Below are 22,168 nucleotides of genomic sequence, written 5' to 3' on the forward strand. Positions count from 1 at the left end.
CCCCATCTCCTTCCCCACTTTGCTCTGAGTGCCCGCTCTTGTTCCGTGGCTCAGGCAAGAAGAACTCCATCCTCCTCCACAAAGTCCAGCACGACCTCAACTCTGGCGTCTTCAACTACCAGGAGAATGAGATCATCCAGCAGATTGTGCAGCACGACCGGGAGATGGCCCACTGCGCGCACCGCGTCCAGGCCGCCGCCTCTGCCACCCCGACCCCCACACCCGTCATCTGGACCCCACTGATCCAGGCACCGCTGCAGGCTGCCGCTGCCACCACTTCCGTGGCCATCGCCCTCACCCACCACCCTCGCCTGCCTGCTGCCATCTTCCGTCCTCCCCCAGGACCCGGGCTGGGCAGCCTCGGCGCCGGGCAGACACCGAGGCACCTGAAGCGGCTTCAGTCCCTGATTCCTTCTGCGCTGGGCTCCGCCTCGCCCGCCAGCAGCCCATCCCAGGTGGACACGCCATCTTCATCCTCCTTCCACATCCAACAGCTGGCTGGATTCTCTGCCCCCGCCGGACTGAGCCCACTCCTGCCCTCATCCAGCTCCTCCCCACCCCCCGGGGCCTGCGGCTCCCCCTCCGCCCCCACACCATCAGCTGCTGCAGCCGCCACCACCACAGCTGGGTTTGGCCACTTCCACAAGGCGCTGGGTGGCTCCCTGTCCTCCTCTGACTCTCCCCTGCTCACCCCGCTGCAGTCAGGCGCCCGCTCCCCACAGGCTGCCCAACCACCTCCTGCGCTGCCCGGGGCCCGGGGAGGCCTGGGACTCCCGGAGCACTTCCTGCCACCCCCACCCTCCTCCAGGTCCCCGTCATCTAGCCCTGGGCAGCTGGGCCAGCCTCCAGGGGACTTATCCCCTGGTCTGGCCGCTGGTCTACCAAGCACACCAGAGACACCCCCACGGCAGCCTGAGCCACCGTCCCTTGTGGCAGGGGCCTCTGGGGGGGCTTCCCCTACAGCCTTTGCTCCCCGAGGAGGTCTCAGCTCCCCCGGCCACAGCCCAGGCCCCCCAAGAACTTTCCCGAGTGCCCCACCCCGGGCCTCTGGCTCCCACGGCTCCTTGCTCCTGCCACCCGCATCCAGCCCCCCGCCACCCCAGGTCCCCCAGCGCCGGGGCACGCCCCCTCTCACCCCTGGCCGCCTCACCCAGGACCTGAAGCTCATCTCCGCATCTCAGCCAGCCCTGCCTCAGGACGGGGCGCAGACTCTCCGCAGAGCCTCCCCGCACTCCTCAGGGGAGTCCGTGGCTGCCTTCACGCTCTTCCCCAGGGCCGGGGGCGGCAGCGGGGGCAGTGGGAGCAGTGGGGGCCTCGGTCCCCTCGGGAGGCCCTATGGTGCCATCCCTGGCCAGCACGTCACTCTGCCTCGGAAGACATCCTCAGGTTCTTTGCCACCCCCTCTGTCTTTGTTTGGGGCAAGAGCCACCTCTTCGGGGGGGCCCCCTCTGACTGCTGGACCCCAGAGGGAACCTGGGGCCAGGCCTGAGCCAGTGCGCTCCAAACTGCCGTCCAATCTGTGAGCTGGGCCCTCCCCTCTTCTCTCTTTCCTCTCCCTTCTTTCTTCCTTCAGGTTTAACTGTGATTAGGAGATACACCAATAACAGTAATAATTAGCATTTAAAAACCACACACACCAGAAAAACAAAAGACAGCAGAAAATAACCAGGTATTCTTAGAGCTATAGATTTTTGGTCACTTGCTTTTATAGACTATTTTAATACTCAGCACTAGAGGGAGGGAAGGGGAGGGGGGAGGGGGAGGGGGGAGGGAGGGAGCAGGCAGGTCCCAAACCCAAAAGCCAGAGGAAGGCAGATGGGGTCTCCAGGGCTGGGCAGGGGTGGGGGAGGCTGGTGTTGGGGGTTCCTAGAGCAGATGTGTCATTGTGTTCATTTAGAGGAACAGCTGCCATCAGCCCCTTAGCCGTGACTTGGAGCTCCACTCTGCCTCCAAGAAGGGGCTGCCCTGGGGAGCCTCGGATGCCTGCGACCTTGGGAGAAAAGGGCCAGGGCCCTGCGGGCCTAGCATTTTTTTGTACTGTAAACGTAGCAAGATCTGTTTATGAATATGCATATGTATATGTATGTAAGATGTGTATATGTATAGCTATGTAGCGCTCTGTAGAGCGGTGTAGATAGCCACTCACGTGCGCACACCTGTGTGCAATCTAGTTTAACCCCATGTTGCCAGGAAGCCCAGGTCACCTTACATCCAGCAACCCACCTTGGCCCGAAGGCTGCACGCTGCGTGGTCTAGGGACGTTCTCTCTCCAGTCCTCAGGGAAGAGGACCCCCAGGACTTCACAGCAGGCCCCTTCTCTCCCCACCTCTGGTCTCAAATCCAGTCCCAGCCTGACCGCTCACCATGTGGAAGTGGAAGACTCTCCTTTCCTAGGGCCTCAAGCACATGCCGCCACCTCTGGGGCGTCAGTTTTCCCATCTGCACAGTGGGAGGTGAGGGGAACTTCTGTTTATTGAGTCTGCGCTGGCCAAGCACTGGTTTCGCACTTTAGACACATTCACTCCTTCAGTTTCATAAAGACCGTGGGGTGGGTACTTTGATTCTCCCCGTTTAGCAGATGAAGAGAGCGTTTTGGGTAATTTTTCCAGAATCGTGTAACTAGGAGTGGCAGAGTGGGGACTGATTTGACGTTCAAATCAACACCTGCCTGAGGCCCAAGTCTGCATTCCTTCTATCAGAAAACTGTGTTGACGGGGGCTGAGGTAGATGGTCCCCTAAGCATGCAGAAGGAAGAGACCAGATTATAGCAGCAGTCAGGCCTGGGTTCGAACCCCAGCCCTGCCACTTCTTAGCTGTGTGACCTTGGGCAAGTTATCTGAGCTTTCTGTCACCTCATTTGTAAAATGGGAATAATTATGGTACCGCCTCACAAGGACCTATGAGGACCAGATGAGAAAAATCTATGTGAAATGCCCAGCCCAGCGCCTGGCACATACCATGGTAGGTGCTCAATAAATCACATTTCTTCTGCCCCTCATATGCCCAGCCTATTGCTCCAGCAAGCTACGTGAGAGCCCAGGGAGCTTTGGCTGAGGGCTCCAAGACTTAAAATCTCAGGACTCAGGAGGTGGCTGGGCCTCCCTAAGGGCCCAAGGAAGGTGTGTGGTTGGAGGTGGGTGGGAGCCAGGCCTTGAGATGTGGGAACAGGGAGAGAGGGAGGGAACGGTGGATGGGACGGAGTGTGTAGCGGGTATATTCCTGAGGTGGTTGTAGGGTGGTGGATCAGGGCTTTGGGAGGGGATCCACAGGCTGAGGGATCAGAGGGACGGCCTTGGATGACAGACTAAGGGATTGACTGGGCTTGGTTCTGCCAGCTAGGAGCCATAAGCAGATTCCAGATTTCGGGAATGAGAAAGCAGCTCAGATGCCCTTGGAGGTGCCGTCCCCCTCCCAAATGGGATCCTGCCAGAGCCAAGGTCAGGGGTCTGCCCCCTGCCTGTAGGGCCAGAGCAGGTATGGCTGCAATCCCCAAATCATAAGAAGGGCTGGTCCCACATTGTCGATCCAGAATCATCCATGCTCCAAGCCAGAATGTTGGCAAGATCGGGTTTTGCCTTGAGCTATCCTGGGGTGTGGGACAGGCCGATGTCTCCACAGATGGGCTGCAGGGAGTGGGAGACAGTGCTCCAGGAGAGAGGCGGGTGAAGGTTTCTGGGATCTTAGGTAAAGACTGGATGCTGCCTAGCACTGGTCCCTACTGTGCTGACTTCAGAAGGTTCTGGGGACTGGAAGGACTTTAACAGCCTCAACCTGAGTTCTGCACACAGCCCTTCCCCTTAAGGAAGGCAGCTCTGAGAGGCGGCAGGACTGGATCCAAACACACAGTCTCATCCTGGAGGCAGCAGGAGTGGAGGTGGAGGGTCCAGGGCCTCAAGGAGCCCCCTTGCCATCAGAGCCTGGCCTAACCACCCTCTCCTTTACTTACACACATGCATTTTGGAACAGCTCTGACCCAGCCCGGCCACTCTGCAGAGATCGGGACAGCCAGGTGCAGGCAGTGGCCCTCCCACCCCCAGTCACCTACAAGGAATTTTCAAATCTTCCACTTTTAAAACAGAAACCGGTAAATGCGCCGTATTGTATATTTTATTTAAATAAAAAAAAATTCCAGCACATGCTACCTTGTTCTAGGGGCCAGGGATCCGGGTGGGGGTGAGGTCAGTGGGGAATCCTGGAGTCTTGGGAGCTGGGCTGTGGAAGGCAGGGGGATATGGCCCAGAGGGCACATGTGGGCACTCCTGTACATGCAAACCTGTACCTGCAAGAGCATGGAGCTGTGTTTCGTGCATAGAGGTGTGCATGGGAGATGCGCCCAGCCTGGCTATGGGCACAGGTGTGCACGCGCTTATGGACTGGTGGGAATCATTAAGTTGGGGGGTGAGAGTGAGTGAGCATGCGTCCTTTGCTAGTGGAGAAGAGAAATGCAGAAGTGGGGAAGGTGTGAGACCCTTCTCACCCCTCAATGCCAAGGCTGGCTGAGGAGGAGGAGGGTGGCGAAGGAGCACCTGGGCTCCATCCAGCTAGTTGCTGAAGAAGGGGATGCCATCTTAGGGTGACCAGGTAAGCTCTCAGAAGCGGGAAGGTGGCTGGGGACAGAAGGTGACCGGTGGGGGTGGGGGGTGGGAGCATAGCTCTGGGTTCCTGTGTGGGTTGGTGGGGTCCTGAGGGCAGAGGCAGGATCTGGGGCCTCTGGAAGGAGACAGGGCAGGGACTCCCCACTGCTGTGCCTGTTCGAGGAGCTAGGTCTGGTCCCCGGGTGGCCCCCTTCCCCACTTCTGTCTACAGAGGGTTGCCCCGGGCCCTGAGACTTCACGGGGATGGGCAGAAGCCCCCTCCCGGGCCTGCGACAGGCTGCTGGAAAAGCCAAGTCCCCACAGCTCCCAGAGGCATAGGGAGTGCCGTCTCTCCCGCCCCAGGAGGGGAAGTCCTCAGAAAAGGGCAGGGAACCCAGCGGCCCATCCCTGTCACCACTTGCCCGGGATGCTGTTTCCATGGCAACTGGCCTGGGAGTCCCGTTGCTAAGGAGGAGGCTCAGCAGCCCCAGCATCCCCATGACAACTGCCCCCTGAGGCCAGGCAGTGGTGCTTCCTCGGGGACCCTGGGGGTGGCCCTGGGCTGCGATCACCTCCCCCGCGTCTAAGTGGGTCTGGCCCAGCCTCTGGGGCTGTGGGGAAGCCGTGGGGACAGACCCTGCTGAGAGGAAGGCTGCGGGAGTGGGGCATTCGCTGCAGAGCCCTCCTTCACTGTCTCCTCTGTTCCCTGATTCGGGAGGGACGCCTAGTAAGAACCTCCTGGGCGCTGGACCCTGGGTCTTTCCTCTGCTGTCCTCTGCCCAGCCACTCCAGAGGGCAGAATTCCCCTCAGTTACAGTGAGCCAAAGGGAACCAGGAGCAGAGAAGTAGGATCGCCAGGCCTGTCAGCCAGAAGGAAGGAGCAGGGCTGCACACCCAGATGCCAGGGGCTCAATCTGGTCCCTTCCCACTAGAGCCTTAGCAAGGGCTGGCAGTAGGAGCTGTCTGTCCCTAGTGCAGGCAACAAAGGGTGCGTTGACTGTAGAGAATTTTAAAAAGACAGTAAAAGCGACTAAATGTCAGTTTGCTTCCTCTGATCACCATGTACCAGCAATTCAGACAGTGTCAGTGATAGAATGCTCCCTGCACAGGGGCAGACGGCTCCTCCACCCCCTCTGAGAGCACCCTGTGCATCAGCCCCAAGAGACACCTGCTGTGCTCAGCTGCTGGTGCTGTGGAAAGGCCTGAAGGCAGCTTTTCTCCCTAGTGGGCCTCAACCAGACTGGGATTTTAAAGAGACAATTGAAAGAGAGGCTTAAGATCCCTGCCTGGACTCTATGTCATTTCCCAGCCGCTACTCCTCACTCTTCCCACTGGAGAGCTGTGTCCCCTCCCTGTCCTCATTTCCTCCTCCACCACATGGCTCTGACAATTTCTGACGATTCGACTGGCCCAAATGGTGAAATCCAGGGCCTCCATCCCAGCCTGGGTCCTGCTGTCTTCTCAGCAGGGTGTGACACCCCCGCCCCCCGACCAGGCCCTCCGCAGCATGGGGCTCCATCCTCTGCTCACTGCGTCACCTTTCTCAAGCTCAGCCTCAGCTTGAAGGGCTCTTCTTCCTCCCAAAAGTTGGGGCTTCTCGGGCCTCTGGCCTTGGCTCCGCCGCTCCCCGCAATCTCATTCTAGATGCACTTCCTGGGGGCCCGTGGCTTCCCCAGCCTGGAGGCAAAAGCTTCCCAGAGTCCTCCTACCCCAGTTCAGGCCCCCGCACCCCTGAGCCTCAGCCTAGGCTGCTGCTCCAGGTCCCTCCTTCATTCTCTTCTGACCGAACACAGCCCTTTTATTCTTTCTTGGGTTTGCAGCGGGAAGGGCACCTAGTGAGAACCTCCTGTGTGCTGGGCCCTGGGTCTTTCCTCTGCTGTCCTCCACCCAGATACCCCAGAGGGCAGAATTCCCCTCAGTGACAGTGAACCAAAGGGAACAGGACGCAGAGAGGAGTAGCGTGCCTTCTCCTCCACCTGCTGCCTTGTTGATTTTGCTGCGTTTTCTTTCTCTTGAGGGTGGACTATTTCATACATACTGAAGAGATACATGATGTAAATCAGATTCTGAAAAATAATGTTGGCCAGGCACAGTGGCTCATGCCTGTAATCCCACAACTTTGGGAGGCAGATCAAGGGGGACAGATCACAAGGTCAGGAGTTCGAGACCAGCCTGGCCAATATGGTGAAACATATTGGTGAAACCCTGTCTCTACTAAAAACACAAAAATCAGCCAGGCATGGTGGTGCACGCCTGTAATCCCAGCTACTTGGGAAGCTGAGGCAGGAGAATCGCTTGAACCCTGGAGGGAGAGGTTGCAGTGAGCCAAGATTGTACCACTGCACTTCAGCCTGGGCAACAGAGCAAGACTGTCTTTAATAATATCAGCAGCCATGTACCAATCACTCAGTTTAAGGAATGGAACATCAGGGATGGAGCGTAATACTTCTGAAGGCATCTGTGCTGTGCCCCAAGTGTGTGCCTCTCCCTCCCTCCAAGGAAAACCTCTCACCTGAATTTTATCATCACTTTCGTGATAGTCTTTCTATAGAAATAAATGACTCCAACAATGTATTCAGTTGCATACCAAGGTGGGGAGTGGAGATTGGAAGTAGCTGCCTCGTGGCAAGAATTTTTTTCAGTAATATTGTTCAGAATTGCTGATTTATGGTGACAATAAAAATCAGATTTTTAGTCAGTTTCTTTACAAACAATGGGCCTTATTATTACCTGCTTTAGGGGTGGACCATACCCACCATCTTCATACACCATTGAATATATTTGTAATTTAAAAACTTTGCATAAATGGTATGCTGCATGCATTCTTTAATAATTTGGTTTTTTTTTTAAAATTCAATACTATGATCTTGAGATCCTGTTAATGCATAGATAATTCATCTTCATTGCTGTATAGCATTCCAGTATATGAATAGTCCGCCATTTACATATGTATTCTTCTGAACACAGACATTTTATCGTTCTTCTGATTAACAGGACTGCTGATACAAACATTCTTGTTTGTGGCTCCTGAAAAAGATGGGTAAGAGCATCTCTATATCTAGGAGTGGAATAACTGACTCATGGAGTAAATTAATCTTCACTTTACAAGATAATGCCAAGCTGTTTTAAGTAGTTCTAACAATTTCCACTCCCACCTGCAGAGTATGAGACTTACTCTTGCTTCACATTCTTGCCAATAATTGAAATCATCAGGCTTTCTTATTTTTCCCAATCTAGTCATATCTAATTGTGGTTTTTTTTTTTTTTGAGAAAGAAAAAAAGAATAATAAGAAAAAGAATAAAGAAGAGGAAGAAAGAGAAAGAGGAAGAGGGGGAGAGAATGGGGGTATTATTGCTTTATTGCCCAGGCTAGAATGCAGTCTAAATGTGGGTATGCCTATAATTGTCCTTAATAATGGAGACATGAAAGAAAATGAGGGAAGAGAATAACAAACAGGAGCCAACCAACATTTCGTTTAAACTTCTAAGTTGATATGATGATGTGGTACCGATAAGAGTGTATATTTTGTATATTTAAAGTGGAGAGTTCTATAAATGTTAATTATATTTACTTGTTCCAGATCTGAGTTCAAGTCCTGGATATCGTTGTTAATTTTCTGTCTCATTGATCTGTCTAATATTAATGTTGAAGTCTCCCACTATTATTGTGTGGGAGTCTAAGTCTCTTTATTAGTCTTGTATGTCTGGGTATTCCTGTATTGGGTGTGTATATATTTAGGATCTTTAGCTCTTCTTGTTGTTGCATTGATCCTTTTATCATTATATAATGTCCTTCTTTGCTTCTTTTGATCTTTGTTGCTTTAACGACTATTTTATCAGAGGCAAAAATTGTAAAACTTCTGCTTTTTATTTATTTATTTTAGCTCTCTGTTTGGTTGGTAAATCTTTCTCCATCCCTTTGTTTTGAGCCTTTGTGCATCCTTGATTGTGAGATGGGTCTGGATGCAGCATAGTGATAGGTTTTAGTTTTTTATCCAAATTGCCTGTCTTTGGATTGGGGGATTTAGTCAATTTAAATTTAGAATTAATAATGATATATGTGAGTTTAATACTGCCATTTAATATTAGCTGGCTATTTTGCCCATTAATTGATGTAAATTCTTCATTATGTTGATGCTCTTTACTTTTTGGTATTTTTTAGAAAGGCTGATACTGTTTGTTCCTTTCTATGTGTAGTGGTTCTTTCAGAAGCTCTTGTAAAGCAGGCCTGGTGGTGATGAAATCTCTGAGTGCTTGCTTGTTCACAAAAAAACGTTATTTTTCCTTCACTTATGAAGCTTAGTTTGGCTGGATGTGAAATTCTTGGTCGAAAGTTCTTTTCTTTAAGGATGTTGAATATTGGTCCCCACTCTCTTCTGGCTTGTAGGGTTTCTGCTGAGAGATCTGCTGTAAGTCTGATAGGCTTCCCTTTGTTGGTAACCTGACCTTTCTCTCTGGCTGCCCTTAGTATTTTCTCCTTCATTTCAACCCTGGTGAATCTGACGATTATGTGCCTTGGGGTTGCTCTTCTTGAGGAATATCTTTGGTGTTCTCTGTATTACCTGGAGTTGAATATTATCCTGCCTTACTAGGTTGGGAAATTTTTCCTGAATAATGTCCTGAAGCGTATTTTCCAGCTTGGATTCATTCTCTTCGTCACATTCAGGTACACCTATCAAGCGTAGATTAGGTCTTTTCACATAGTCCCATATTTCTTGGAGAATTTGCTCGTTCCTTTTTATCCTTTTTTCTCTAATCTTGTCTTCTTGTTTTATTTCATTGAGTTGGTCTTCGACCTCTGATATCCTTTCTTCTGCTTGATCAATTTGGCTGTTAAAACTTGTGCATACTTCACGTTCCCGTATTGTGTTTTTCAGCTCCATCAATTCACTTATATTCCTCTCTAAATTGTGTATTCTTGTTAACATTTCGTCAAACCTTTTTTCAAAGTGCTTAGTTTCTTTAGATTGGGTTTGAACAAGTTCTTTTAATTCACAGAAGTTTCTCATTATCCACATTTTGAAGCCTGCTTCTGTAATTGGAACACACTCGTTCTCCATCAAGCCTTGTTTCGTTGCTGATGAGGAACTGGGATCCCCTGTTAAGGTAGAGGCATTTCTGATCTTGGGTATTCTCAGCCTTTTTTGGCTGTTTTCTTCCCTTCGTTGTAGATTTATCCATCTGTGGTCTTTATAATTACCGTCTTTGTAATTGGGTTTCTGAGTGGACGTCCAACTTATTGATTCTCAGCGCCGAAATCTGAGCAACCCACTGCGCCGACTAAATCAGCGGCGTTAAGATTGAAGGTGCTTTTCTGACTCTGCACCAAGAACCGATGCTCCGAGGCGCCGGCAAAACCGCCTCGCCGGTCACAAGAGTCGCGCTGGCGACCCGTGGGGCTCCTCCGCTGGGAATCTCCTGGTGCGTGAGCAACAAGAATTCATGTGAAAGTGTGGCGTCCTCTCGTTCTCTGCGCTTTCACTGGGAGCTACAATCCCGAGCTGCTAGTGACCAGCCATCTTGGATCTCTCTCCTCTAATTGTGTTTTAATGTGCAAATCCTCAATTACCAGTAAGTTTGGATATTTGTTCATATATTCATTTGCCATTTGTGTTTCTTCTGAGAAATATCTATTCACAGATTTTGACCAATTTTCTGTTGTCTTTTTATTGATTCATAAGGATTTTACACACATCTGTTTGAAAAACTAAATGAATCTTTTGTCCACTATATTTATTGCAAATATGTTCTTCCTGTTTATGGTTTGTAGTTTTGTTTTTGTTTTTGTTGGTTTTTTTTTGGAAGGATGTTCTTTGATAAACAGCAGCTTTATACTTTAATGGGGTCAATTTTGGGTATATATATATATATATATGTTTAATGTCTAGTACTTCCTTAGTGCCTTTTTTGCTTAAGAAACCTCTCTTACCCTGTTGTTATAAAGATATGTTCTATATTCTTTCTAGAAGTGTGAGGTTTTGCTTTTCACATTTAAGTCCTTACTCTACTTGACTTTGGTGAAGGGGTGGGTCAATTTCTTTTTTGCCCCATATGAGTAACCAGTTATTCCTAAACTGTTTCTTGAATGAGGCTTAAATAATATGCAATGCAACGTCACTTCTCTATCATATCTGGGTCCGTGTTGAGGCTCTCTATTCTGAAATAGAGAATTAGCTTATTTGTCTATCCCCATTCAAACAGTCCATTGTCTTAGTGACAGTAGCTTTAAAAAGTGAGTTGATACTGAGTAACGTGAGTCTCCCACTTTTTTTTTTTTTTTTTTGAGATGGAGTCACACTGTTCCCTGGGCTGGAGTGCATGGTGTGATCTCGGCTCACTGCAACCTCCACCTCCAAGGTTCAAGCAATTCTCCTGCCTCAGCCTCCAGAGTAGCTGAGATTACAGGTATCTGCCACCATACCTGGCTAATTTTATTTTATTTTTTTTTTTTTTGTATTTTTAGTTGAGACAGGATTTCACTATGTTGGCCAGGCTGGTCTCGAATGCCTGACCTCATGATCCACCGGCCTCGGCCTCCCAAAGTGCTGAGATTACAGGTGTGAGCCACGTGCCCAGCACCCCTCCTCTTTTTTTTTTTTTTTTTTTTGAGACGGTCTTGCTCTTGTTGCCTAGGCTGGAGTGCAGTGGCGTGATCTCGGCTCACTGCAAGCTCCACTTTCATGGTGTAAGCGATTCTCCTACCTCAGCCTCCCAAGTAGCTGGAATTACAGGCACTCGCCACTACACCCGGCTAATTTTGTACTTTTAGTAGAGATGGGGTTTCACCACGTTGACCAGGCTGGCCTTGAGCTCCTGACCTCAGGTGATCCACCCAACTCGGCCTCGGAAAGTGCTGGGATTACAGGGATGAGTCACTGCGCCCAGCCCCCCACCTTCTTCTTAAGGAATGTCTTGGCTACTCCAGTCTTTGCACTACCATGGACATTTCAGAATCTGTTGAGGTGCATGAAGAGTCCATTGGGCTTCTGATGGAAATTATGTTGATGTTGTTACAGAAATGTGTATTCCTATGGATGAATAGGGTGTAACTCTCCCCCCATTTGGGTCTTCTTTAATATCTTTTGTATGTATGAGCACTAACAGCCCCAACAGAAAAAGCCCCAAATTTCAAGGTTTAAGATAGTAAAGCTTTATTCTAGCTCAGGCAAGTCCTGTGCAGCCCATGCAGCCATCTTCCTCACAGATACCAACTTTAACTGAAACCCCATTCTCCAAGATCATTGTGCGGGGAGAAGAGACAACTAGAAGAGATACCCCATCTGAACTACGTCTCTCAGCATGAACATCACTCATGCTCATATTCCATTGTCACAAGGCCACAGCATAACTGCAGAGGAGGCTGTGCTGTGTGGGAGGTCACCTGGAACCTTTGCTGCGCATGAGCTGTTTCTGCCAATTCTTTCCACACAGTCTTATCATTTTCGTTGTTTTGAGACAGAGTCTCACTCTGTTGCCCAGGCCGGAGTGCAATGGTGCGATCTCGGCTCACTGCAACCTCCGCCTCCCAGGTTCAAGCGATTCTCCTGCTTCAGCCTCCAGAGTAGCTGGGACTACGGGTTCCTGCCCCGATGCCTGGCTAACTTTTATATTTTTGCAAGAGGCGGGGTTTCACTGTGTTGGCCAGGATGGTCTCGATCTCCTGACCTCATGCTCCACCCACCTCGGCCTCCCAAAGTGCTGGGATGACAAGTGTGAGCCACCACGCCCGGCCAGTCTTATTTTCTTCATGAAGGTTTTTGCATTTCATTACATTAATTCCTAGTACCTTACATTTTTGTTGCTAGTGCTAATTCTCTTTTCTTTATTGAGGTATAATTTATATGTATCAAATTCACCAGTTTTAAGTGCACAGCTCAATGAGTTTTGACAGACGGTACTACGACCACCTCCCCAATTAAGTTACAGATGATTTCCATCACTCTCTAGATTTCTGCATGGCTCTTCGCAGTCCATCGCCTCTCACTTCTGAACCCTGCCAGTCTGCCTTCTGTTACTAAAGGTCTGACTTTTCCAGAATTTTCTATAAGTAGCATCATAAAGCATATGGTCTGGTCTGATTTCTCTCCTTTAGCCTAATGCTTCTGATGTCTGTCGTGTATGCTGAGCAATTTTCCCTTGTATGGATATGCCACAGTTTGTTTATTTACTTACACATTCATCAACATGGAGTTGTTTCTGGTTTTGAGCCATTAAGAATAAAGCTCCTATGAACATTTACGTTCAAGCCTTTATCTGGGTGTGGATTTTCTTTTTAAGTAATTATTTAAACTGACAAAGAAAAATTCTATAAATTTATCACATACCATGTTTTGAAATATGTATACACTGTGGAATGACTAAGTTGAAATAATTAACCTGACCTACTTATCACATTCCCTCACATACTTTCCATTTTTTGTGGTGAGGACGCTTCAAATCCAGTTCTCTCATTTTCAAGATGAACGTGATTTTTGTTTATCTTAATACACAAGGAATGGCATTGCTGGGTTATAATTTTTTTCTTTTTTTTTCTTTTTTTTTGAGGAGTCTCACTCTGTTGCCCAGGCTGGAGTGCAGTGGCTTGATCTCGGCTCACTGCATTTCCACCTCCTGTGTTCACGTGATTCCTCTGCCTCAGCCTCCCGAGTAGGTGGGGTTACAGGCACCTGCCACCACGCCCCACTAGTTTTTATATTTTTTAGTAGTGACGGAGTTTTACTATATTGGCCAGGCTGGTCTCGAACTCCTGATGTCAAGTGATCTGCTCGCCTCAGCCTCGGAAAGTGCTAGGATTACAGGCGTAAGCCACCACACCTGGCCTGATAAATATATTTTTAACTTTATAAGAAACTTTACAAGATTATTCTCCCAAGTTGGAACACCCTTTTACTTTTCCACCAGCAATTGTATGAGAGGTTCAGTTACTTCATATTCTTGCAACACTCGATGTTGTGAGTCTTTTGATATTTTACCATTCAAGAGAGTGTATAATATTAACTCCTGGATTTGATTTGCATTTCCATAATGACTAAAGATACCGAGCATCTTCTCAGGTGTTTCCTTGCTGTTTGTATATGTTCTTTCGTAAAGTGACTCTTTGAATATTTACTCATTTGTTTTTGCTGCCTCATTTGTTTTCTTATGATTGAATTGTAAGTAATATATTCAGGATACAAGTCCTTTATAAGATATATGTTTTGCGATTATTTTCTCCTAGTTTGTGGCTTGCCTTTTCATTTTTTAACCATGACTTTCAGAGAGTAAATATTTGCAATTTTGATGATATCCAACTTACCAAATTTTTCTTTCATGATTCATGCTTTTTGACAAAGGAATTAAAATGGTACACTAGGAAAATATCTACTTAACAAGAAGAAGGCAGTAACAGAGTGGTAAAAAAGTCACAAGACATGGCCAGCACGATGGCTCACACCTGTAATCCCCGCACTTTGGGAGGCTGAGGCAGGTGAGTCACCCGAGGTCAGGAGTTTATGACCAGCCTGACCAACATGGTGAAACCCCATCTCCACTAATAATACAAAATTAGCAGGGTGTGGTGGCGGGTGCTTGTAATCCCAGCTACCCAGGAGGCTGAGACAAGAGAGTTACTTGAACCCAGGAGGTGGAGGTTGCAGTGAGCCGAGATTGAGCCACCGCACTCCAGCCTGGGTGATGAGAGCAAGACTCTGTCTCAAAAACAAAAACAAAAACAAAAAAAGATACAAGACATATATAAAACAAATAGGTAAATGCCAGATGTACTTTCTGCCTTATCAGCAATTACATTACATGTAAGTGGATTAAACACTCAGATTAGAGGCAGAAATTGGCAGAATGGATGCACGACCATGATCCAACACTGTACTGTCTACAACAGACAGATTTTGTATTCAAAGACGCAAATAGGTTGAGAATAAAAGGGTGCAAAAAGACATACCAAGCAAACATTGGCTGAAGGAGAGCTGCAGTGGGTCTGCTATTTAATAATATCCAAGTAGACTTTAAGACAAAATTTATTACTAAAAACAAAGAACATTTTATAATGAGAAAAAGGTCAATCCATCAAGAAGATTAAACAATTATATGTATGTACCTAATAACAGAGCTCCCAAACTCCAAAGCCAGCATGGTGTGCACGCAGGAGAGTGAGGTAGGAGAATCACTCAAGCCCAGCCTGGACAACACAGCCAGATCCTCTCTCTCTCTCTCTCTCAATAAAAAAATAATTATATATATGTATATATATATAATATATATATAAATATTATATATAATATATATATAAATATTATATATAATATATATATAAATATTATATATAATATATATATAAAAATATTATATATAATATATATATATAAATATTATATATAATATATATATATAAATATTATATATATAATATATATATATAATTATATATATATATAATTAGAAAGAGTTTGTGAAGGATTGCTACTAAACCTTTGGTCGAATTCATCAGCGAGGCCATTGGGTCCTGGGCCTTTCTTTGTGGGAAGTGTTCTTTATTACTAATGTAATTTGCTTACTTGTTATAGATCTATTTGGATTATTTATATACACATATACACACCCACACATACATACACATAAACTCATGAAGTAAATATGACATCATGGAAGGAAGGATAGACGGTTCAACAGGTGTAGCGGCAGACTGTAATACTCCACTCTCAATAACCGATAGAACAACTAGACAAAAGATCAGCCAGGAAATAGAATATCTGAACAATATAAACCAAAGAGAGCTAACAGGGATCTCTGGAACATTCCATTCAGAAATGGCAGAATGTGCATACTTCTCAAGGGCACTTGGAACATTCTACAGGATAGACTATCTGTTAGACCACAAACCAAGTCTCAATACATTTAAGAGGACTGAAATCACATGAAGTATATTCTCTGACCATAATAGAACAAAATTTAGAAATTAGCAACAGGAAGATGTTTGAAAAATTCACAAATATATATAAATTAAACAACAAATATATAAATAATCTTTGAATCAAATAAGAAATCACAAAGGATATTAGGAAATAAGTTGAGGCCGGGTGCAGTGGCTCACGCCTGTAATTCCAGCACTGTGGGAGGGTGAGGCGGGTGTATTGCTTGAGGTCAGGGGTTCGAGACCAGCCTGGCCAACATGGTGAAACCCTGTATCTACCAAAAATACAAAAGATGAGCCAGATGTGGTGGCAGGTACCTGTAATCCCAGTTACTTGGGAAGCCAAGGTAGAAGAATCATTTGAGCCCGGGAGGTGGAGGTTGCAGTGAGCCAAGATCACGCTACTGCACTCCAGCCTGGGTGACAGTGAGACTTCGTCTCAAACAAAACAAAACAAATCTCCCCACACCACCAAAAAAAAAGTTGAGATGAATAAAAACAAAAAGATAACATACCATTGCAAACACAGGGGATGTAGCAGACACAGCGCTTACAGGGAAAATGTACAGCAGAATGCTCTATACTTACGAAAACATCCCATCAATAACCTAAACATTCACCCAAAGAATTAGGAAAAGAGGAGCAAGATAAACTCAAAGCAAGCAGAAGAGAGGAAATAATAGAAATAAAAGCATTTTTTATCTATCCATTTGCAGATAAAATAAATTGAATAGAGAACAGAAAACCAATACAAAAAATCAGCAAAACCAGCCAGGCGCAGTGGCTCACGCCTGTAACCCCAGCACTTTGGGAGGCCGAGGCGAGTGGATCACGAGGTCAAGAGATCGAGACCATCCTGGTCAACATGGTGAAACCCCATCTCTACTAAAAATACAAAAAATTAGCTGGGCATGGTGGCACGTGCCTGTAATCCCAGCTACTCAGGAGGCTGACGCAGGAGAATTGCCTGAACCCAGGAGGCGGAGGTGCGGTGAGCCGAGATTGCGCCATTGCACTCCAGCCTGGGTAACACAAGTGAAACTCCATCTCAAAAAAAAAAAAAAATCAGCCAAACCAAAAGTTGGTTCTTTGAAAAGATCAACAAAATTAACAGCCTGTAGCTGGAGTGACAGAAAGAGAAAGAGGGAGAGAGAGAGGAGACACAGAGAGAGAGTCTCACTAACATCAGGAGTCAGACAAAATATATGACTACCAGCCTTAAAGAAATAAAAAGGATTATAAGAGAGCACTATACAAATCATAAACCAACAAATTAGGTAACCTAGATAAAATTGACAAATTAGAAACAAATCACCAAAACCAACTCAAGAATAAATACGGAATCCGAATAGATCTGTAACAAGCAGGCAGATTACATTTAGGAATGAAGAACGCTCCCCGCGAAGAAAGGCCCAGGACCCAGTGGCTTCACTGATGAATTCAACCAAAGCTTTGGAGAACAATTAATAGCAATCCTTCACAAGCTCTTCCAAAAAACAGACAAGATCCTTATTCTGTGAGGCTAGTATTACACTGATACCAAAGCCAGACCCCTCCACCCAAAATACACACACACACACACACACAACCAAGAAACTGCAGACCAATATCCCTTATGAATATAGACACAAAAGTCTCAACAAGTTCTCAGGGAAGATGACGATCACTCATTTACTTATATTTGAAACAGTCAGACTTCCCTGTGGTTCTTAGTATTAGGCTTATTCCCCGAGGAAGCCTCAACCTCTTTTTTTTCATTGACCACTTGGGTCAGATTTTCTGGTCCTGTTAAGGCCATTCCCTGCTGCCTTTGGAGCAATTGCTGAAAAGCATTTTCTGTTGTAATTGCTCCAGTACTGTAATTGTTCCTGCTTTTCAGATCTAGTTCAAGCAATGCTGGAAGAAACTCCTTTCTTTGGTGAATTCGTCACCATTCTCAGTGTCAACTTCTTCGTGACTTTTGACTCTCCAGTTAGGGTTGGAAATTCCTTCCTTACCAGATCACTTTGTTTGGGTCTTGTAGCACTTTTCATGGTTTCTTTTTTTCTGTTGAACTTCTGTGATCCCGTGAGCAATGGAGACTGTTGTACACATGTTGCATCCTCAGTGCCTGGCACATAGTGGGTCTTCAGAAGTATCACTGGAAATAATTGAAGATTTCCAGCTTTTTGGGTGAGGAAGACCCTTTTCTGACTGGCCCCAAATATTTCTTCTCTCATCCCACCTGCCCACACTGAGATCTGTCTGGCTTCGGTTATGGCCAGTTTCCCTTCTGTGTGTTAGTCTAGAATGTTCATTGGCTGATTCTCCTTACACATCCCAGGCAACTTTGTCTACAGGAGCCTCATCCATCATTTTGCCTCCAAAAGTAAATTGTGGCTCTTTCCTCTCCAGAAAGCCATGAGCTGCCCAGAGTTCTGGATAAGACCTGAGTTTTGAGTTTATAAAAGGAATCTTTATTCTTGTTTCACTAGAACTGATCCCCAAGCTGTGGTACCTGGTCAGCCAAACTTAGCTTGACTGGGACCAGTATTGCCCGTGCAGTGTCCCAGGAATTTGGGTGGCCAGCTTCCTCTCTCCACTGAAGGGCAACTAGCCAGACCTGTGCACCTTCCATAGCCTTCGCTGGCCTGCTGGGGCCTCTGCACTGAATCCAGTGACAGGAGGCTGAGCACAGGAGTGACATGGGATGGCTGGGGTCTATACTGATGGCCACAGGAAGCAGGCGGCTCACCAGCTCTGCAGTGGCCTCCTCCTTACAGATAGATAAGCCTCACATTACAACCCAGACTCAGCTCAGACTCTGCAAAACCGTAAGTATGCTCTTAGGAAGAATTAGGATTTTGTTAAATTCCCTCAGTACTGAGCCATGATGTATTAGTTACCTGATTTCAAGTCCATCTGCCTCACCAGGCAAGTTCATTTAGTGAAGATCTACAGTGTGCTCGGTGCTCGGGTGGAGGATCCAAGCACAACTGCTTTATTTAAGGATGTCACAGTGTATTGGCAGAGACAGAAGCATCAACAAGAATGATCAGGGACTGGATGGTTAGGCTGGGCCTTTACAGATGAATAGACATGATCAGACAGAGAAAGCCAATGGTCAGGGTAGGGAATAGGGAGAAAATGAGGCAGAGGAAACAGCAGAGGCCAGACATCATGGCTTATTCTGCAAGTGCAAATTACTCTCTATGGCTAGGGCCAAATTTGGTTGAAGGGGCAGATTAGTGGGAAATAAAAGGGAAGAGGCAGACAGGGCTACACTGGACTCTCTTCTGCAGGGCAGGGGCTGGAGCTCTCATTGCATGGCGCTGAGCAGCGGGGAGCCGTCAGATTTGCGTTGGAAGCAGCACCTGAACACTTATGCGAAGGATCACTACCTGATTGCTGGTGAGACTCAGGCAGGGGGCTTCATTAGTAGTTTGCCTAACAGACAACACAGAGCTGCGCTGGGGGACATCTGAGAGGTAGAGCTGGCAGGATTTGCTAAGCAATGTGCTGTGGTGTTGAGGGAAGAATTTAGAATGACTCCCAGATTTCTCCTTTGGACGACCGGGTCCACAGAAGGTAGACCCCATTAGCAAGGGGCCGGCACCTCGTAACAGGGTGATGAGGCTTTGCTCCAGGACCTTGAGGAGGGAGAAAATGTAAACTGATGGCAACCCAGAATCAAGCTGAGGTCAGTCTGCCTCTTAAAGTCTGGATTAGGCTGATCGGAACCCACATTTCTTGACCTGTGTCCACTTTTGCCCTCTGGACTTCTGGGAGTTCTCAGGTTTAGATTCTTATGGTCACTTCTGTCTCTCAGCTCCTGCTTCTAGCAAACCAATCCCATTCATGGGGTGCCCTTGCCGTGCCAGACTCATGGCCTGCCCACCGCCATGCTGGCCCAGATGCCGTTTTCTTTACTGGGGGAGTAACCAGTAACTCATTCAAGGCCATGTGCACACAGCAGATGTTACAGGAGATTTGGGGAGCTGGAGGGAGTTCACTCCAGAGAAGTGCAAATAGCATGAGATTGCCTCTATGAGCTTCTCATTTAAGGAAGGTCTTTGAACACCTCGAGGCAAGCCAGTTCCCACTGGGGTGCTTTCCAACAAAGCCCCTCATTCTTGCACCATCTTGTTGATTATTCCGGTTGCCAGTGTCCCCTCGACCCCTAATTATTTCAGGAAATCCAGAATTATTCTTGTGCTATGGTGCAGCAGGTGTTCCCATCAACCTTTTCTTTTCTTTTGAGATGGAGTCTCACGCGTCTCCAGGCTGGAGTTTGGTGGCATGATCTCGGCTCAATGAAACCTCCGCCTCCCGGGTTCAAATGATTCTCCTGCCTCAGCCTCCTGAGTAGCTGGGATTACAGGCACACACCACCACCCCCGGCTGATTTTTTGTTTATTAGTAGAGATAGAGTTTCACCATGTTGGCCAGGATGGTCTCCATCTCCTGACCTCGTGATCCACCCGCCTCGGCCTCCCAAAGTGCTGGGATTACAGGCAGGAGCCGCCGCGCCCGGCCCCGCCCACCTTCTGTGAGCTCAGCTCTACGTCCTTCCATTACCCAAACCAAGCTCCTAATTGAGGAAAGTGACGTCTTGAGATGAATCATCCACTATGCTTAGACGGTAGTTGTAGTTTTAAGTAGTATTTTCCTGACATTATGTACATTTAAAAGATCATGAAAGGCTTAAGTATTATTTTCTTTCAAATACTGTCTCCTACCCCTTCCCCCCGCTCCCCTGGTGAACTCCCTCCTTCAGGAGCCAAGAACCCTAGGTTAACTTGGGCACCTGCCGTCTGGGGTGCTGGTCTGCGGTTAGGGGTGACCCCCTTGGCTCCCTGCTTCTCCAACCTCGGCCCATGGCCCTGGCATCATCAATTTGATGGCTTGCTTATTGCTGGTCTCCAGTCTCTCCTGATGGTACTGCCCACCACTGGCAGGAAGCTGGTTGCAATTGGGAGTGGTTGATAGATGAGGCGGGAGTCGGGTGAGGGAAGACGTGTTTCTTCGTTGTATAGAGCCTCGTTCCTGATGCTCATCTTAGAACAAATCTGCAAGACAGTCTTGTCTTAGTTCCCAGCCTGAGGCTGGTCATGAGGCATTGTTTCTTTTCTTTTCTTTTTGAGATAGAGTTTTGTTTTTGTTGCCCAGGCTGGAGTACAATGGCGTGGTCTCCACTCACTGCAACCTCGGCCTCCCAGGTTCAAAAGATTCTCCTGGCTCAGCCTCCCAAGTAGCTGGGATTGCAGGTGCCCACCACCACACCACCACACCTTTTTTTTTTTTTTTTTTTTGAGACAGTCTTGCTCTGTCGCCAGGCTGGAGCACAGTGGCACAGCCTTGGCTCACCGCAACCTCCGCCTCCTGGGTTCAAGCGATTCTTCCGCCTCAGCCTCCCGAGTAGCTGGGATTACAGGCGCGTGCCAAACGCCCGGCTAATTTTTGTATTTTTAATAGAGACAGGGTTTCACCATGTTGGCCAGGCTTGTCACGAACTCCTGACCTCAGGTGATCCGCCTGCCTCTGCCTCCCAAAGTGCTGGGATTACAGGTGTGAGCCGCTGCAACCTGGCCCAGTATCATTTCTTAGGACTGTCATCTTTTGTCTTTCACGTTTACCCCAGGACGTCAAAGGGTCACGGCTACTGAAATGGGAGCGTCCTAGCACCAGAACACTGGGGATCTACCAGGATCCCTGCAAGGATGGGGGCGGGGGGCGGAGCTCTGCTCTGTGTGTGTGTGTGTGTGTGTGTGTGTGTGTGTGTGTGTGTGAGTGAGTGAGAAAGAAGCCTTTCAACTTGCTCCAGAGCAGAGCATGAGTCCTCGTCACTGCTTGTCTATCCATCCAAGAGGCAAGCATCTGCTATTGTCGGAAACTGCCCCTGGCATTAGACATTGAGAAAGGAGAAATTATCTTGTCCCCGCTGAACCCACAGGGCCCAGGAAAAGACTGAAACAAATCACGGCAACATGTGCCAAGAGCTCCCCCTAGGGATGCACGGGAGAAACAGCAGCGGCGGGCGCCCGGCACTGAGGCCCGGAGTCTGGAGCTGGATGGAGGTTGTGGCAGACACGCACCAACCTCCAGCTACGGGAGCACGGGCTTCATCCTGAGCCCAGCGGAGCGCGGCTAATGGGAAGGACGGGATGTGGGCTTCCTCGAGTACACTCTGGCGGGCAAAGGGAGCAGGGAGGCCACTGCGCTCTGTGTTTAGCCCTCACTCTATGACTGCAAGCTCGGGCCTCTGGCTGCTGAGGTTACCTCTTCCCCGGGACACCACGAGGAATCTTACATGGTGAACGCAGTGGGGTGAGGCAGCCCGGGGCAAGCGGGCCTTCGCTGTGAGTGGCGGGGATGGGAGCCGGGGGCCAGGCCCACACGGGCACTCAGCCTGCACTCCATTCGGGGATGGCCGCCAGGGGCCCTCCCTGAATCCTCACGCTGCTCGGTCCCCGCAGGGCAGCAGCAGGGGGATGAGAACAGGGACAGGACTCACTTTTGGCGCTGCTGGACGATCCGAACACCTCCAGCAGCCTCCTGGCTCACCTGCCGCCCCTCCCTGAGTCCCCCGTAAATGACTGGCTTTCAGTTGTGACGGCAACAGCGAGGTCAATTAGAGGCTGGGAAGCAGGGGGACACAAGTGTTTTGTTTTTAAGGATAAAGGAAAATAACTCTTTGACCAGACCAGAG

At 48.1% G+C, this 22,168-nt stretch overlaps 1 protein-coding gene across 1 annotated transcript in view; it reads left to right on the forward strand.

Annotated features, from left to right (window-relative positions):
* Positions 1-4,134, forward strand: part of HCN4 (hyperpolarization activated cyclic nucleotide gated potassium channel 4) — a 49,129-nt gene extending 44,995 nt beyond the window's left edge. The window contains exon 8 of the mRNA XM_003944165.4: positions 55-4,134. Coding sequence (XP_003944214.2) covers positions 55-1,523 — 1,469 coding nt within the window. The 3' untranslated portion in view covers positions 1,524-4,134. The remainder of the gene's footprint in view (positions 1-54) is intronic.
* Positions 4,135-22,168: the final 18,034 nt, after the last annotated feature.

Source organism: Saimiri boliviensis, chromosome 2, assembly GCF_048565385.1.
Source record: "Saimiri boliviensis isolate mSaiBol1 chromosome 2, mSaiBol1.pri, whole genome shotgun sequence".
Classification (NCBI taxonomy): Eukaryota; Metazoa; Chordata; class Mammalia; order Primates; family Cebidae; genus Saimiri; species Saimiri boliviensis.